Consider the following 18,791-nt stretch of genomic DNA (forward strand, 5'->3'; position numbering starts at 1 on the left):
ACTGGAAAAAACTCAATAAAAATCTTATTCCCTTCCTTCATCTTCTGCAAGGAATCGATTGACACTTCCAAAGTCTTTGATAAAGGCTCCCCCGCTACAGAGAAGAAAACAAAAGTCACGTCCTCCCTCCCATTAAGCATTTTTTCCTCATAAAATAAGCAAGACAACGCAAACGTCATCAGTGGAAATCAAACCAGCTATTTCAGCTCGAAAATTTCAGCTGAAAAGATTAAGTGAAATCATGATTTTGCATAATTGTTTCCCTGCAAGAAACATCTGATAATATCCCATTCTGCTCCAAAATTAAACAACAAAGATTAGAGCACGGATGTATTTAAGACTATATACCTGAACGGTTTGCCTTTGGTGTACAGTTCTTCTGGGAAATCACTGTGACATACAGCATGCTATTACAATTAAATATGCAAGAAAGAAGAATTAAACTGACTATGAATAATTAATACCCTACAATACTACTTCATAAGGGAAAGTCTGGCTGAATATTCCCGCAGATAAGATATACCCAAACACAAGGCACAGCAGAGCTGGCAGCTTTACTTTTATGATGGGGTTTAAAACACCAAGTAACTTTATGGCTGCTACTCAATTCTAGAGAAGGTGCCAGCCATCCAAGCCTTCTCCTGCTGGATTCCCATCCAGCTTCAGAAAAATGGGATAAATGCAACTGTTGCAATAGTTGCAGCACCGCTCATCTATGTCCCAGAGGTAACAGACTTCCCAAACACTTTCCATTAAAAGGTATAAAGCAATTATCTGGCATCCCAGCAGGGACAATAAAGCAAATATGATGCAACAATTACTAGGGTGATAAGATCAGGCTAAGGTTGTGAGAAAAAACAATTAAAAAGGGTTGCAAGAGCTAAGGAATGCAGCTTGCTTTCCCAGAATCTCTCTTAAGGACAAAGATACCATCAGCTCCAAGAGCCGACCTTCCTGTTTCGAGTTTACTGTTCTGGAGGCTGCAGAACATCAGCTGCAGCAAAGCTGAAAATGGCAATTAAAAATAGGCTTTTTTTTGTAAATCACCCCTAAATTTGAATAGATTAGTATTTACTGAAGTCCCTGTAAAATTGACCCTCAACTGCTGGCATTTCCCCTCAGACTCAGGTCGGGTCAGCGCAGTGATAATTGACACAAATACATTTATTGCACACTTTTAGCTGGAAATGCCCAGTTCCTCTCAGTTTATCCATGCATGGCACACCCAACACCCCTTCTGGAGAGAGAGATCTGAAATCCAACCAACATTTGTGATCACTGAGGTGCAACAAGGCACTGCCACTGGAACTGCTGAAGGTGACAGCATCCCTCTGCTCCCAGCCCCAAACTGCTCCAGGAGGGTCCTGTTCCTGCAGGATCCAACACTCCAAAGCAAACACGAGCTGAGGGTCTTTCTGAGCACAGGCAAAGCCATGTTCCAAGGATGCCGGCTTAATATTAATTTTCTATTAAAAATTAATAGGGTTAAATGAAGCTTGCAAGCCCATGGGCACCAAGGCAGTTACTTTGCTGACGCACTCGTTGCCCAGAGGAGCAGGATGTGAGGGATGGGTTCCTGCAGGGTTCCTGCAGGATCCATGGGGCTCCTGGAGGGAACAGGGGGCTCTTCCCCACACCCCAGAGGGACCCTGGGTTCCATCAGTGCTGTGTCACCCTGTTCTACCAAGAAACTGGGGAAAATGAAACCCTGATGAGATCCTGATGAAAACCCTGGTGTCTTCCCACCTGAGATCCAGCCCTCTCTGGACACTGCCTCCAAATCTCACCCATGTGCCCCTTTCCCACTTCCCAGAATGAATTCCATTGCCAACAACAACCCTGCAAATATCCAGCATTTACATAAGCTTAACCTTCAGTGCCTATTAATGTTAACGGAATGGGAAAAAATTAACCATGGGTGCAAGTAAAAAGACTGTATCTGCATTTCTAATTATACAGCAAAACACACCACGTGGCAATATTTCCAAGCACCTTGCTGGGAATAAAATAGCCAATGGACTGAGGCTTCCATTTGGAGTGGTGGATGCAAGAGCAACCAGCACTGGGGCTGTCAGAGTTAAGGGATGAGGACACGAGAATTAAGGGAAATGAAGTGACATATGTGAACGATGATAACAAAAAATGTTAATAATTAGAAAAACAGTCACCTTAAAAATTTAAAATTTCATGATCTCTCCTACTTTTTAATGGCTTAGCCTACTTTTTCCAACCTAATTTGCATGATCAAAATAGGCCTCCTGCCAGGAAGCATTAAAATGGCAGCCCCCCATCGAGACAAAACTCCCTTCACCATACGAGACTGAAGGACTAATAACTATTCCTAAAAACATTTTAAATCCATTAACGTTGTTTAGCAAACACTTATTTAGAATTAGTGCCGCTATCAGAATTTGATTGAGCTCTACTAAAGTGTTTTATAAAAGCCTTTGAGGGAGGAGCTGGTCCCTCCCAAACACCTGGGCCATCTCCAACCCTCTCCAAAACGCTGAGCACCCTCACACTCTGACACGCTTTCCATTCCAAAACCCCAAAGCATTCTCCAAGATCAACCAGACAATTCCCAGCAGCTCTGCAGAGCGCCAGGGTGGGCAGCTGGAAAAACCCACCAAGATGCACAGAGCAGCCAGATCAGAGCACACCATCCCCACCAACCTCTACACTCAGTAATTAATTAATATACACCAAAAAAAAAAAATAAAAAACAGGTTACAAAAATATAAACCTCAATATTACTGATGTACTGGAGATTTGGTTTCTAGCAGAAATACATGGTGCTTTATACAAATTTGTCCGAGCTCTGTGTTATCCTTTCAGTGCCATCTGCACAAAACCAGAGTTTTATCTGAGCACTGGATACTAAAATAAATCATTTTCTCCATATCTATGATCTTGTTGGAGACAGACGCCACAAACCTGAGAGCTGGCTAGTGCAGGCTTGTCTAGTCACAAATAAAATTACATCCACATCAATATGATTTATTTTTAATAAAAAAAAAATAAGGCAAACCAGGCTCTTCATATTGAAACAGGCTCAGCCAGCACCCTCCATGCCCACAGAAGATATCATGTACAGTGTGAAATTGTCAGAATAAAACTGGGATTTGCTCTGTCATTTCCCCTAGTAGGAAACACCACTACCCAGAGACACATTTTAATTGCCATATGTAATGAAAAGTACCTGCTCATTCTCCACTTGCTGTGTTTATTGCTATTTAAATTCAGGACTACAAGTCTTGGCAGGATATTTTGTGGTGACTTCAGTTTTTTAGAACGCCCATGCCCCAGCAGATTTTTAAGGGTGAATTTGGCTCTCCAATACAACACTCATGACCCATGAATGAGGTTCTTGGGCTCAAAGCATCTCGTCCTGAGTGTCCCCTGTGAGCAGGCACCTCGCAGTAATTAGCACAATCTGATACTGGAAACTCAACTAATTCTAACATTGATCCCTCAGGACAGCACAGCCCATGAAGTGAGAAAGGTTTGTCCCAAAAGACCCTTTGTTTCTACCTTTCAAAGTCACCAAAGGCTGGTAAATAAATTATATTCTCCAAAAGCTTTGCAAATTCCTCTCCCCTGGCTGGATATATTCTCCAACCAGCAGCCACAGCTAAAGGTTTATACAGGATCACTGAAAACACCAAACCTGTTTTATTTTCTTATACAGAGCAACTTCTAACATCTGCAGTCACTGCTGTGAGATTGCAAAGGATTTTATTTGCCAAGTCAAGCTGTTGAAAGGACAGATTATAAAAAATAAACACTAACCATTTTTAGATCTAACTTTCCCCCACAGACTGCGTTTTATGCCCTTTCACTGGAAATGTTACATCAGAATAAAATCAGATTTAATTGGCTCTTAAATAACTGAACAGCCACTTTAATTTTATTTCAATAGCAATAATTCATAAATCAAGCAGCTGAAATCCTAGCACGGAGTGACAAGTAAATAGAGCAGAACACAGTGGAGGAGAGCACGAACACCACATGGTGAAAGGTGATTTTTCTCAAACTTCACACGTCACCATTTTATGGACATCACAAAGGTAGCACCACATAAATGCTCTGATCCCAAACCTGTCACTTCATCAGCAGTAACTGCTTAACAAAGACCAGTGGATGATGATCCCTGCCCAACTGGAACTGCTAGGCTGGGATTTTAGCCATGGATGCAATTTCCCTCATGCACACTAGATGGAAGTATGGAAAAATCTTAATTCTTTCCTGTCTCAAATTCAAGAGGTTGAGATGTTATGTTGGACTGTCACATTCTGAGAAGAAATTTTTTTATTCTTCATCAGCAACTTCACTCATTGATAAGCTCTAAATAAAAAGATGCCCTGAAATACTAAACTAAGCAGTGTTGGAAATTAACAGTAAACATAAGAGAATATACAGCAGAAATACTAAATATATTATTCAGGCTAATTTTTAAAGTACACACATTCAATTTCTAGAGTATTTGAATAATAATCACTAATGAGATCCTTCAGAGACAATGAAGTTACATTTTTTTAAACCTCCAGGTTAATGTAAGAAACACCACTTAGTCAATGAATAGAAACAGGGAACAGAAAAGGTACAAAAGGATTCATAAATGCTGCTGCAGTTTTGACTGGAAAAAAACCCCAACAGATTTGCAGAATATAGTGGGAGAGGCACAGGGAAATAGAGAACCTGAAGTCTTGCAGAACAAGCAGATCAGAGAGCAGCAAACCTGAATGGGATTAAATTACACACAAATCTCCTGGAAACGATCTCAAAAGTGACTTGTTCCAAAACAATCCATTTCTAAATTTAAACACTAAAGAGTTCGCAGACACAAAAACTAAATCAGGCAATGGTGTGACCAGGAAAAGGTGCTGCAAGAGCTGTTTTCCCTCCCCTACTCTGGCTTTTTCATATATTGATTTTCCTCCACACTCATTCACAAATGCTCAGCAGAGCTGTGAACAATTTAAAGTCAAGGGATGCACGAATTACCAGCTCCAGGAACACACCACCCATTCCAGGCAAAAGCTGAGGGCTTTGCTGTAGCTGAAGAAAATAAAAACCAGCCCAGAATCAGAACAGTGATGAGCTGGAAGTGAAGGGCAAGCAAATCCCTAATTTTCCCTGTCCACAACAAAGCCAAAGCACATGACATTCCTCCAGCTTAGAAGACAACAAATTAAGAAAACCAGTGCCAGAACAGAAGGATGAATGAAGAACAATGCTGGATAAAAGAATATAAAGTAGGCATGAAGGGCTCCCTTTTCCAGATGTTAAGAAGACAAGCTGTTTTTCATCCCAGGTTTAAAAAAAGATAAGCAGAGGAGGAAGTTTACTCCAGAGAGTGGGAGCATCTGCGTAATTTTTTGAAAAAGGTTCATACAAAGATTTCCTTCCAACAGAATTTAAACTAGATCTATACATATATACACAGATATATGTGGTATTGGCTCAAGACAGTCACCTTACAGTATTTTTGAAGTGTTTTCCATGCAGCAACTGTCCGCAGAGAGGAACAAAATGAGTGGCAAGGGACAGGCACAGGAAAGGGCAGGACTGTGAGACACACATCCTCCAACAGGCACACTCCAAGTTTAACAGCATGAAGGCAAGGAGAGGGACAGCAGGATACAGCAAAGGATGTGCTGGGGGCAGGAAATGAGAAAATAATCCACAGCGCTCAACACTGACTTATGGGATATTTTACCAACAAAAACACACAGGAGCATTTTATTATTTTTTGCATGTCTGGCTCCCACCTCAGCCAGGCCAGGGAGACTGTCCCAGTATGAGGAGGGAAATGACAGAGAAACTGGATGCTAGATCACTCTGCAGAGCAGAGCACGGCGTTTCACCTATTTCCATTGCTCTCGCGTGGTTCCCAAATTAGAAACAATCAGAACCCTGCTGGAAACAATATATGGCACCTTAATTGGGTTGGCTGCACCACAGACGTCAGCAATGTATCACTTAGTAGATCATTTTCTGACTGCTGCTTTTTTTTTCCTTTAACACTAAAAATAGCTGCACTTTCATGGTTCACCTTTTCTGCATCACCTTTACTACAGACACCGTAAGAAATTAAATGTTAGCACTCCTTGCCCACTGAACATCCTACAGGACCCACACCTGCTGCAGGCAGGATGTGTCACCTAATTCAGCAGAATTTACTTAAAGGTTTGTCTCAGAAGTGTTGCTTTTACACAGAACCTGTTTTCTAAAACATTTCCCCCTAGTACACCCATCAATGCATCTATTTAAAAGCCTGGAACAGTTCACTTATCTCTAAATACATCAACAACCCAGTGCTCCACACATTCCAGGCACTCCAGAATCCCTGCACGGGACTTGGGAACTCACATGAAAAATCTTTCCCAGTTTTCATCCCCCAGAGTTACACCCCCACTATTCCCTACCAAATCCACGCTGCAGCCAAACTGCATTCCTGAGAAATTCTTCCAAGAATGGAATATCACCATTTTCCTCATAAACCCTGGAAGCTTGGACTAATCCTCACACACACAGCATAAACAAGTTAAGCAATGGGAATACATAAACCAAGAATAATTCTGAAGCACAATGGGGGAATAATTATAGCAAACACAGAACAAATACAAAATGAGTGGGGAGGTGTGGAGGGACACCCAGACAGAATGTGCTGAAATAAGGAAAAGGGACCTTTTCCTAATTTCCTACAGGATCTATGAGGTTGGATCAGCCATGAGCTACAGCTGCTGGCTTTTTAAGTGTTCATTTAAATCAAATCACTAAAAACCCAGGAACCAGCAGTAGATGAACACAGAGGCGTCTGTCAGCTCCTGGTGTAGGACAAGCTATGCCCTGCTTGGACAGTAAAATCAGCTTTTGAAAGATTACAACCCCTTGGAAAAATATCTTTGGGTAAAGTTCAGAACAACTTTTCTGGATGTCAGCCAGCAGAATGCCTGTTCAGGAGCTCTGTTCCTCAATCGGTATTTGGAAAGCTTTTTTTTTCCTTGAAAGTACAAAGATTAATAATGTGACAAACTCATTTTAGCATTCACAGTCAAAGTAACAATCTGTAATTAACAGAAAAAATTGCTCCAAGATCTGTGTGGTAAAAGATTTCAACACGAGTCACAAAATACAATGGGAAAATGGGAATGTGGCATACCACACAAGGAATAAAAAATTCAATTACTCACTTCACTTCCTAGTTTGAGAACGTTTTAAATTGTTTAAACATCTCAAATGCTGAAAATTGGAAAGGGTGGGGTGATGGACTCATTACAGATGAAGAAAATTGTGAAAGTTTTACTCATCCTCAGGGGAATCTTACCCCAAAAGCAGCCTCTGAAGAGTGAGTATATTACTACACAACAGAGTGACCTGTTACTCACCTGCTGGGTGTAGCATTTCAGTGAACTGCATGTTCTTAAAGCAATTATTTAAAAGTGCTGATCATCTGTTAAATAACTCAAACAAATCAGGCTGTGGCTATGTCCTGGCTGGTGTATTTAGCAACTCCATAAATCCCAGAATCCTGCAAGTCACTTCATAAATCTGTGACTCTCCTCTCACTGTTGCCTCACCAAAGATGAGTGAGCCAGGAATACACAGGATATAAAAGGTTTTGGTGATGGAGGTTTTTGGGGTGAGGCCAGCCAGGGCAAAACTCAAAACTTTCTATTTCCTCCTCTCCCCATCTCTGTGTGCTGGCCAGTAACAAGTCATGGTCAAAAATGAAGAAGAATGAAAAATGAACGGACAAACCAATGTGAAAAAGTAAAATATTGCACTGGAAGCACTGATAAAAGTTTCTATCCCACATCCAGGCGTTTCAGCAAGCTGAGGCTCCTGCACATTGTATCAGCTTCTGGGAAATAGAGATAGATACTTCAGTCCTTGACAAAAATCCTCACTTCTCTTGATCTGGCAACAATTCCCAGAAGCAAGCACAGATACAAAAGCTTATCTTGAGAGGACAACTTGAAACAAATACAAATAAGGCTTAAATGAAGGCAAATATCCAAGCTGCAGAGAACACAACGGTTCCTTAATTTCACATTTGGAGAAAAAACAATACTATGTGGACATTCTCCAACATATTTTTAATGCTATTAACAGAAATAGCACCCCAGGCTGTGCTCAAGCTGAAAACGTGTGAAACTGTTTGCAATGTGAAGTGAAAAGGGGGATCAAAAATACCATCTTATTAAATGGCATTTATTTGGTGCTAAGTGAATTATTTATTCAATTGAGAAGTTCACAAAATGACAGGGGGGTAAATGCAAGAGAGGTCACTACTTCATGTCAGAATCAAAGCTGATCCTTAACAGAATTTAAGCACCTGCTTTTTCTTTTATCTCAGCACAAAATGAGATTTCTTTCTTTTTTTCTTTTTTTTACACTTCAAAAGCCATGTAACACAACAGAATATATGCCAAGCATGCAAAAACAGAGCATGCCAGCATCTTTCAGCAATCAGCTTTCCCTTGTCATCCATTATGTCAGATTTATCTATTTTTGCTTAATTCTTGCTCCAGCAATACGCATCCTTCCTCTCCCCAGACTATCAGGCTGGTTGGGCTGGAATTCAATACAGCTTCTTAAAATAGTTGAGAAATATTGAAAATATTTGAAGCGATGCCTGCGAATTACAGCCAATTCATCAACTCCTCTTGCAGCTCCTGCCCGACCTGTGCTCCCCCAGACAAGGGGCAATTCTCATTTCTTCACCTCAGAAATTCTACCCCGTGTAAATATCATTTGGAAAACAAATAGCCTTTCTTTTATGGAAGCATTTCTCCATGAAAGCTTAGATCCTGTGTTAATTGCAAACCTTACCCTCTGACTCTTACTTTTGATCCAAGCATTCCTCTGCTGAAAATTAATAGTGAATGCATTTGCTTTAAGCTTGCTTTCTGTTATCACTGCTTTTCCTCTCCAAGTTTCCAGACCCTCTGGATTGGCTTTACAGGACACCAGACCCCCCTAAAAGCTCTCCCTGAACCCTTCACTCTGCTGCTGGCTGCAAAACTCTGCTCTCCCCACCTCCAACACCTGTAAGACCCTTGAACAGCATCTTTCCCTACTGCTAAATGAACACACTCTAACAAGCTCAAATTCTTTAAAAGCCCTGATCAGAAATAAAGAGGCTGAAAGGAAAATGCAACTCTCATCACTCTATTCCCTCACTGCCTGTGGAGCACAGAATTTTCTCAGCCCGTTGCTGAATCAGACGAAGTTTCCACAGTGCACACACACACACACAATCACACAGCCCCAACACGTCCAGGAGGATTTATTCCATCACAAAGTCACCACCGTTGCTCCAGCACAAATGACATCACTTAGGAACCCAACCTTATCTCCTGAGAGCTCCCAGCTCCCTCCTCTCCCGCAGCGACCGGAGCAACAAAGAACCGGGTTTGTGCAATAAGGAGGAAAAAAAGTATTGCTGCAAAAAAAGTTTTCCAGAAAAACTTGCATTTTCTTGAGAATGCGACTAGGGAGAAATAAAGGACTGTAGGAAGAAGTGAGCAGAACAAATTCTGGTTGAACTTATCAACCTGCATCTGTGATTTACCCTAAACTTGTACCTAGAGCTACCAGGGGAGGGTGAGAGACGTCTGAGCCCTCGCAGGTGTTGGTCGGGGAGGTTCACACGCTGCAGAACCAAAACCATCTCAGCACTTTGCTGCACGAGTGCACTGAGAACTGGAGTCCAGCTCTGCAGTTTTCTTCTTCTTCTTCTCCTTCTTCTTCAGGCACTTGAAAATGGGTTTGTGGGGAATAAAAGCGGCGGATGATTTATTGGCGATACCTGTTCCCTGCCCGTGGCAGAGATGGGCTGGGAGGTCCCTTCCAGCCCAAACCAGCCCGCGAGCCTCTCGCAGAAAGACACTTTTCTTGGGAAAGAATCACACAAAGGATGTGCTCGCACTGCGACCGCAATCCCCCCTTCCCCCTGACGGCCCTTCTGTCGCGATAGCTGCCGCACTATCGCGATCCGGGGCCGTGTGCGCGGTACCGGGGACAGGTAACGAGGGCGCCGGGGCTACCGGGGGGCCTGGGAGCTCCGCGCTGAGCGGGGGAGAGCCCGGCGAGACGGGCTGGGAGCGACTGTCGCGACAGGCGGCGTATGTCGCGACAGGGGGCGGGTCGGCACACCGGGGCTGCCTCAGCGGCCGGGGGGAGGGGACACCCGGGAAGGACAATGGTGGGGTGGGGGGGGTAAGAACCGCGGCGGTCCCGCCGCGCTGTGAGTAGGGGGATGATGATGACGATGAGGAGGAGGTGACGGTGGGGCCGCGCCCTCGCTCCCGCCGTGTGCCGCACTTACTCTCGGTGCCCCTGCCCGGGCCTCATGGCGCCGCCGCCGCTGTGCCCGCCCGGCCCCGCCGCCGCCGCCGCCGCCCGCCCCGGCCGTGCTGGCTGCGCAGCCGCCCCCGCGCACGCGCGGCCCGCGCGCCGCCCGCCCCGCCCCGCGCACGCGCGGCCCCGCGGCCACGGGAGCGAGGGAGGGGGAAATGGGGGGGGCAGCGCCGCGCCGCCCCCTGCCGGTAACCGGGGGGACTGCAGGGAACAGCGGGGACATGGGAGCACATTGGGGGACATTATGGGGTATGAGGAGGGGACACGGCAGGAACACACTGGGGGACACTGGGGGGACATTGAGGGGTATGAGGGAGGGACATGGCAGGGACACACTGGGGGACATTGAGGAGTATGAGGGGGGACACGGCAGGGACACACTGGGGGACATGGGGGGACAGTAGGAGGGACACACTGGGGGATACTGGGGGGACATTGGGGGGACACGGCAGGGACACACTGGGGGACACTGGGGGGGACACTGGGGGCATGAGGGAAGGGACACAGCAGGGACACACTGGGGGACATTGAGGTGTATGAGGGGGGACACGGCAGGGACACACTGGGGGACATTGGGGGCCATGAGGGAAGGGACACGGCGGGGACACCTTGGGGGACATGGGAGGATGTTAAGGGAACATGTGGGGAACAGGGAGAGACACAGTGGGGACACAGGGAGGACGTGAAGGAACATGGCAGGGAGGGGACACAGAGGTGGCTCTGCCACAGCTCCAGTGCTGCCCACGTGGAGGTCTCAACAGACGCCTTCCCCCACAGCTGGGGTCAGTCCTTGGGGAAGTTTGTTCCCCACAGGGAAGTGAGGATTTGCACCCCTGCGATGGGCTTGCAATGGGATAATTAACCTAATTCTCAAAGCTCATTAAGGAGCTGCAGGTCAGGAAGGTGACACTCAACCCTTGCCATGCCAAGAGAATTTCCACTGCCCCCACTGTTGCTCTGGGCATTCAGCTCCATCCCTAGAAGCAGCCTGGGATGGAGCTCTGGGGCAGCACAGGGTGACCCTGACACGGCCACACAGAGGGGACAGCTTCCCCTTGTGCCCCATGCCATGAGACCCCTCCAACCCTGCCTACCCAGCTCTTCCCCCACAAGGTGCAACCTTCACAAGCCTCAGCTCAGAAAATGGGATCTAAGCTCAGCTGGGAAGGAGGAATGACATCAAAGTGCCCTGGTTTGAGCTGGAATAAACCAGAGGGAAGGTGGTGGCTGTGAGGTCAGGCTGCCAGCGAGGAATAAAGGAGAGAACAATCACTTGTGCTGGGACCTCATTTTATTGCAAGGGAAATACAAAAGTTGGACAGCAGCATTGAAGGGAGCACAGCACCCCCTGCTCCTGGGGAACAAGGACATACACTCTGTGCAGGGTTCCCAACCCAGTTTTCAGTTATCTCACATTCCAGAGAGAATTCTTCAGCAGAAGAATCACTTCTTCTAAAACATCTCTTTCACAGTGCACCAGAGAGGGACAAGGGGCTGAGCAGGTTTGGGTTCCAGACCCTTCCCAATCTCTTCCCTGTTGGGATTTTCTTCCCTCAGGGATGTTAATTTAGAACTGGATTACCTGGATTTCTGGCAGGAAGGTACCCAGTGCTCCAAACACCTGACAAAGGGATAAAACAAGCCCCAAACACCAGGCCCAGGGACACATATGTGGTGCCAGGTACTCTCTGTTACACCTGAGCTGCAGAACCTGCTGCTCTTCCCACTTTGGGATTTTCTTTAGCTGCAACAGCTGCTGTGTTTCTACCTGTGACCCTGGTGCAAAGAGTGAAGACTTGGAAGTAAGTGATAGAATAAACTACTTGAACTCCTAAAGAGTGGGTCCATGCTGGTTTTTCATGACAGACAAGCCAGCCAGGCATTACAGATGTTCCAGCTGCCAGCAAACCCTTAAAACCAACTCCCTGCACCCACCAGCTTCAGCAGGGCAGGGAGAAAAGCCAACATGAGACCATCAGCTGGGCTGGGGTGGCCTCATCCCCCTGTGTGACCACGATTCAGCCTTCAGAAGGGATTACAAACATGTGCTGATAATGCTTCACTGCCACCCTTTGTTTGCTCCAAGGCAGGAGATGCTCCTGAACTCCCACATACAAACCCCTGAGAGCAAGGACATGAGACACAGCCCAAAAGAAGTGGGGGCAGCTCTGGGAATGCAGCACCAGAATCATGGGTGCAGCTGATTCTCCAGTGTCTGTCCCCAGGCCAGATGCCATAGGAAGTCTGGAGATTTTATTTCAGTTTGGGCTGTTCTCCCAAAGAATAATATATTCCACTTCAGCCCATGGTAGTAACTCCATCATCCAACAAAGGTGCCAGAACACCCCCAGGACTGGTTTCTCCACATGATCAGAGTTCAAGGGCTGTTAAAACACACCAGGTGCTCAACCCTTCACCTCCACCTTGAGCTTCAGGCGCACCTCACACAGGAAAGCGTTCATCAGGTCCTGGCCAGCCTCCTGAGCAATCCTGCTGATGACCTTTCCTCCTCTTCCAATCAACATCCTCTGTGTTAAAACCCAGAGAGAACATCACCAAACTCACCCAGGACAACGGTGCAGCCACAGAAACAATGAGGGAAATTCCAGCATTAAACCATGAGGCAACACAGCTGCCAGTACTGGGTACAAAGGAGAGGGAGAAGGGAGCACAGCAAGGATGGATTTGGGGAACCTCCCTTCACCCTCCCCAGCACCCCATCTTCCTTCCTTCACTCACCTTGTGAGACTCCCTGGGCACCAGGAGGCTCTGCACGATGAGGAGCTCCCCACATTCTCCTTCCTCCCACACGTGTGTCACCTGGCACAGCAATGGAGCACTCAGCAATCCTGGAAATCCCTCAGGAGCCCCCAGCACCCCTCCCTTGGATACTCCAGCACACAAAGGGGGCTCCTTCACACACAGAAAGGGTCTTAGGGCACACTTACAAGTACTGAGTCACCCCACAGGGTCTGGCAGAATCCAAACAAAGGGATTCTCATCACACAGCCCAAAATTCCCAATAAAGCAGCTCATGGCTGAGTCTGCCTGGGCACATTCCCACCTGAGACACTCCATAAGGCACTTCCAGGGGCAGGTACTCCAGGAGCTTCTCCCTGATGATGTTATCACAGATCTCCTGGGGTGACTGGCTGGTCAGGACCTCGCTGTGGAACTCCCAGGGGCCTGGCTTGGCTTGCATCAGGAGGTACCTCTGTGGGCACAGCACCCCAGTGTCACCCACACGGTGCCACCTCCCCTGAGCTGCCCCTGCAGGGAGGGCACTGCTGCTGGCCTGGCACTGGGGCAGTGGTTTGGGGTTTTGGGCAGGGGCAGGAGGAAGGGAAGCTGTGACATCCCTCCCTGGGGCTGTGTGTGTCACACAGAAGCCCTGGAGCTCACAGACAGCACTGGGTGGATTCCTTGTTGCTCCAAGCTGCTGTTGGGAGAGCCCCAGGTGAGAGTTTTGTACAGAAAACTCTGCAGGTGCAGCAGGGACACATCCCACATCGACACATGACATTTTCCCCCCATCCAGGCCAGGAACAGAAGCTGAGGCTCCCACCCCAGTCCCAGGTGTGACACAATTCAGACTGGAGTTACCTTGAGTGTATCCACCTCCTCCCCACGCAGAGCTGCCAGCATGAAGATCTCCTGGAAGTGTGGCCAGCCTTTCATGTCCTTCAGATCCTTGGGTCCATGGTGCTCTGGGCCTTCCCCTGTGCCCAGAGGGTGCCCAGCACCCCCAGCATCACTGCTCCTGTCCAAACCAGAGCCCTCCTGGGCCTGATTCCTCTCCTGCCCACAGGGAGACCCTGGCACTTTGCTCTCAGGTGGAGAAGCCTGAGTGGGATGAAGGGGAAGCTTTACTGAAGAACGAGAATCCTGTTTAGATGAAGATTTCACTTCCAGTTTCTTTCCATTTACAATCCCCTCTGTCAGGTCAGTTGCTATTTCCAGCAGGAGAAACTTCTTCTTTAGTACATCCACCTGAAGGCAGAGAGAGAGAAAATTATTTATCCTAAAGAGAAAATTATTTATCCTAAAGAAGATTTATCCTAAATGAGGTGGGCAGCTGGGCCCTGGGTCTGAAGGAGATACAGGAAACCAGCCAGGGAAGCAGCTGCTGCAGGACAGGGCAGTTTTGTGACCAGAGGCCAAAACTGGCACAGTTTTGTGCCAGCACAGTTTGCCCAAGCACTGAGAACCTGTCAGCTCTGCTGAGATCCTCCCTGGCTCACCTGGCTCCTCTTCCCAGATGGATTTAACCCCCAGACAGCAGCACAAATTCAAGGATGATTCTGCTTTTAATGGGTACACACACCCCTCGATATTCTGGAGTGTCCTTTAACACACCAGGGACCCAAAACCCATCAGTGCTGAGCCAGGTGGTGCCTGAAGAAGAACAAGCAGGGTTTACCTTGTTCAGGACCAGCACGCTGGGGATGTGGGGGAACTGAGACAGGCACCTGAGCACCTCCTTGCTCAGAGAGTTCCTTGTCCAGTGATCTGACACATCCACCAGAACCAGGACTGCCAGGAAAGAGGGAGGGAAAAAGGATGAATCCACATTTTCCAGAATGTTCACTTGCAGCTTTACAGTCTGTGGTCACTCCCCTCCTCAGGAGGGGCACAAAAAGAAGGATTTTATTGAAAACACTAAAAATGCAGCTTACCCATGTCACCCTAATGACATCACACGTGCTAAATCTCAACATCCAAGCCCAATTATGAACCCAAAGTGGCTCCCCTTGGCACCAGGCAGTTCTTATCCCCTCTCAGCTCAATATTCCAGATCTTTTCTCTGCCCTTCCTTCCCTGTTCTGCCTGGGCTGCCAGCAAACACCCAGACACCACAGCTGGGAACCTGTGTGCCAAAAAGGGATTTGGTTTGATGCAAAAAGAGTTGAAAACCCACCTAAATCTGCATGTTTCATGCTGTCCCACGGGTCTGTCAGCATGGCTTCATCTAAATTATGCCTGAAACACAAATACAAATGAATAAACCAGACATACTTCATTATAATTGTGTTCCTCCCTCTCAAACCAGGGGGAAAACAGTGTTTTCCCTCATTTCAGCTGCTTTAGGGGTTGTGACATCCCTTGCCATGTGCAGATACACAGAACCACACACAAAAAGGCTCAAGGGACATCACAGGCTCTGTGTGCTACTGAAATTACAACAAAAAAATTATTGGAAAGCAAAATAAGGCTAAAAATATGCATTCAGCTCACTCCTGTTTTACAAACTTTGCACACTGAAAATCACATTCCTGTTTTATTTTGCTAGGCAGCACATAGCCCCCTCCCCACCCCAGGGGAGGTACCTTTTGGCTTTTAAGGGGTTTGTGAGGCCAGGCGTGTCCAGAATGATCTAGGAAAAGGAAAAATAAACGTTTCAAGCTTGCCAGCAGTGAGAGCTCAGGGCAAAACCCCATATTTGTGCAGTGAGAGGTGATCCCAGGGGACATAGATGAGCAAATGCTGCCCTTGGTCCCCAGGACTCACCAGCTGCGTGTCCTCGTGTGTGATGACACCCCGGGCCTTGCAGCGGGTGGTGTGCACCTTCTTGGAGACTGGGAAAACCTGCAGGGAATTAATTAAACATGTTATACAGCCAAAAAAACAGGAAACAGCCTGAGCTGCCCCCCAGCCTCACCTTCCTGCCCAGGAGCTGGTTGCAGAGCGTGGATTTCCCGGCGTTGGGGGCGCCGATGATGGCGATCCTCAGCACCCTGGGCTGCGGGGGCTGGTCGGGCCGATGCTCCAGGAGGCGTTTCTGCTCCTCTGCCGGGGAAAGGAGGAGCTCGGTTGGTGCCAAACCCTCGGGGGGTCAGGATACAGGATAGCCGTGGGGCGGCGCGGCAGCTGCCATCACCCACCTTTGTCACCACTCACCTTTGTCGGTGGCTACGGGCGGCGGGTGCTGGCCCAGAGCGGCGGGCGGGGCCTCGGCCGGGATGCCCAGGAGGCTCCCGAGGGCCGAGCTGCTCCCGTTCCAGCGGCTGGGAACACTCGGGATCCTTCCCAGGGCCGAGCTGCTCCTGCTGCACCAGCTGGGAACACTCAGGATCCTCTCCAGCGCCGAGCCGCTCGCGTTCCAGCGGCTCCCCGGGAGGCGAGCTGAAAGAAAACACCGAATATATCAAGAACATCCCTAAAATACACCAAGCTCGCGTGGGTCGCCTTCTCCACACGCAGCGTCTGGGCAGCGCTCACCCCACCACACGGCCTCTTGGCGTCCCGCCCGCCACCTCCCGCATACAACCGCCCCCAGAGTACCCCCGTGACCCCAGCGCACCTGCTCGCAACCGGAGCGGCCCCGCCACAGCGGCACCGGCGGCCCAGAGCGCGGCCCGGGCGGCGGCCGCGGCCATGGGAGCCGCCATGTTGGCGAGCCGCGGGGCACGCCGGGAAGGGGAGCGGTGCCCGCGCCCATTGGCGAACAGCGTGGGGGGCACAGAGAGCGCGAGCGCGGGGCCAGAGCGCCGCGGGGCCGCGGGGAATTGTGGGATGGAAACGGCCGGGAGCCGGCGGGGCAGGGCGGGGCTCGGGAGCGCCCTCTGCTGGCGGCACCGCGGGGTGCAGGAGGCGGCACCGTGGGGTCACAGCGCAACCGGGGTCACCGGAGTCACCAGTGTGTCACCAATGCCCCCTCAGTGTCACCGATGTCCCCTCAGTGTCACCAGTACCCCCCCAGTGTCACTAGTGTCACCAGCGCTCCCGATGTCACCGCTGTCACCACTGCCCCTCCAGTGCCACCCCAGTGTCACCCGTGCCCCCTCAGTGTCACCAGTGCCCCTGGTGCTCCCAGTGGCCCCAGTGCCCAGTTCCACCAGGCCCGGAGCCCGCAGGGGATGTGGTGAGGAAGGAGAGTGGAGCCACAGTTCTGTAACTCAAATCTTTATTGTCCTGCAGCCGTACCCAGGGCTCCATTACTATGTCCTTACCATCCCATTCCGTGCCATCCCATGCCATCCCGTGCCATTCCCATGCCATTCCCATCCCATTCCGTGCCATCCCATGCCATCCCGTGCCATTCCCATCCCGTGCCATGCCGTGCCGCGTTGCCGGCCGTCAGCAGAACCGTTACCATTACTAAACTCAGTAATGGTAACGGTTTCCCCGCCGGCCGTGGGTGCCCGGCTGAGTCCGGATCCTGTCCCACCCGGGATGTCCCCCCAGCCCGTGTGGCTCATCTCCGGTGTCCCGGGCGTGTCCCGGCGGTGGTGGCGGTGGCGGGAGGCGGTCGGTGCAGCCCGGGGAGTACATCATCTATACTGTAGTGTCTCATAGCCAACTTACAGTATACGATGATATCCTGCCCGGGACAGCGCTGGGAGCAGAGCAGAGCCTGCAGGGACAGACAGCGTGGTCAGGGAGTTCATTGTCACCCCGGTGTCACCCTCACCCATTTCTGTCACCCCGGTCCTGCCCCAGCACCTCCCCACCTGCTCCTCGTCCCTCCCAGTTCCACCACCCCAGAGCAGCACAGAGGTTCTCAGTGTTTCCCTACCCAGGTGTCCCCCCAGTCCCTCCTTGTCACCCCATTCCCACCACCCTGGAGAGGAGCAGAGGTTCCCAATTGTCCCCTCACCCCAAGACCCCCCTACCCCACCTTTGTCCCCCAGTTCTGCTGCCCCAGAGTGGGATTGAGGGCTCCCAATTTCCTAGGGCACCCCCCTAATCCCTCCTTTTATCCCAGATCCCCATCTCACAGCAGGACAGGGGTTCCCAAACCCCACATTTTCCTTCCCAATCCCACCCTCCCTGAGCAGGACAGGGCTTCCCAAATCCCCACCTTGGTCCCCCCAATCCCACCCTCCCTGAGCAGGACAGGGGCTCCCAGGTGGTGGCACCTACCTGTGGGGTGGCACTGGGGCTTTGTGGGGTGCTGGGTCTGCACCCGCCTTATAAAACCTGCTCTGCCTCATCTGCATATCTCACATCTGCACTGCACAGCTGGACGGGGCCCTTAACCCCTTCATGCCCGGGGGGGCACCGCCCTGAGCAGCTCCCCACACCCAGCCTGGCATTGTCCATGAGGGGATTTGGGGTTTGCAAGGGGGCACTCCCTGTGCTTCCACTTCAGGGTGGCCCCACAAATGCCCCATCCTCCTGTGGTCACCAGCATTATCCCTTCCCATAGTTCTGGGGACATTGAACTGGGAGCTCCCCACTGCAAACTGGTTCCCAGCTGCTGGACAGTGGTGTTGGACAGGGTGGGGTGGCAGCCTGTGGGGATGGGGACCAGGAAGGACATCTGGGGGACACAGGGACATCTGGGAGTGGGGGTCACCCTACACAGGCACCCTGAGGTGAGGTACAGGGTACACATGGGTGCAGGAGTCCCCTGGGGTGGGTGACCTCTGTAGTGCTGTGTCCTCGGCCATATTTGCTCCCCTGAGGGACATGACCCCTAG

General features: G+C 49.6%; 2 protein-coding genes across 3 annotated transcripts in view; both read right to left on the bottom strand.

Annotated features, from left to right (window-relative positions):
• Positions 1-10,420, bottom strand: part of FAM222B (family with sequence similarity 222 member B) — a 36,174-nt gene extending 25,754 nt beyond the window's left edge. The window contains exon 1 of one of the 2 annotated variants that reach the window (XM_064729410.1): positions 10,337-10,420. The gene's annotated coding sequence lies outside the window, so the exon portion shown is untranslated. The remainder of the gene's footprint in view (positions 1-10,336) is intronic. The other variant, XM_064729408.1, reaches the window with a different exon arrangement.
• Positions 10,421-11,641: 1,221 nt separating this feature from the next.
• Positions 11,642-16,794, bottom strand: ERAL1 (Era like 12S mitochondrial rRNA chaperone 1). The gene is made up of 11 exons (XM_064729476.1): positions 16,670-16,794; positions 16,267-16,491; positions 16,028-16,155; positions 15,877-15,954; positions 15,696-15,742; positions 15,287-15,348; positions 14,789-14,901; positions 13,972-14,358; positions 13,433-13,582; positions 13,108-13,188; positions 11,642-12,896 (listed from the first exon to the last, which is right to left on the bottom strand). Exons 1-11 carry the CDS (start codon positions 16,755-16,757, stop codon positions 12,774-12,776), a joined length of 1,482 nt encoding a protein of 493 aa, XP_064585546.1. The 5' UTR covers positions 16,758-16,794; the 3' UTR covers positions 11,642-12,773.
• Positions 16,795-18,791: the final 1,997 nt, after the last annotated feature.

This window comes from Zonotrichia leucophrys, chromosome 19 (genome assembly GCF_028769735.1).
Source record: "Zonotrichia leucophrys gambelii isolate GWCS_2022_RI chromosome 19, RI_Zleu_2.0, whole genome shotgun sequence".
Taxonomy (NCBI): Eukaryota; Metazoa; Chordata; class Aves; order Passeriformes; family Passerellidae; genus Zonotrichia; species Zonotrichia leucophrys.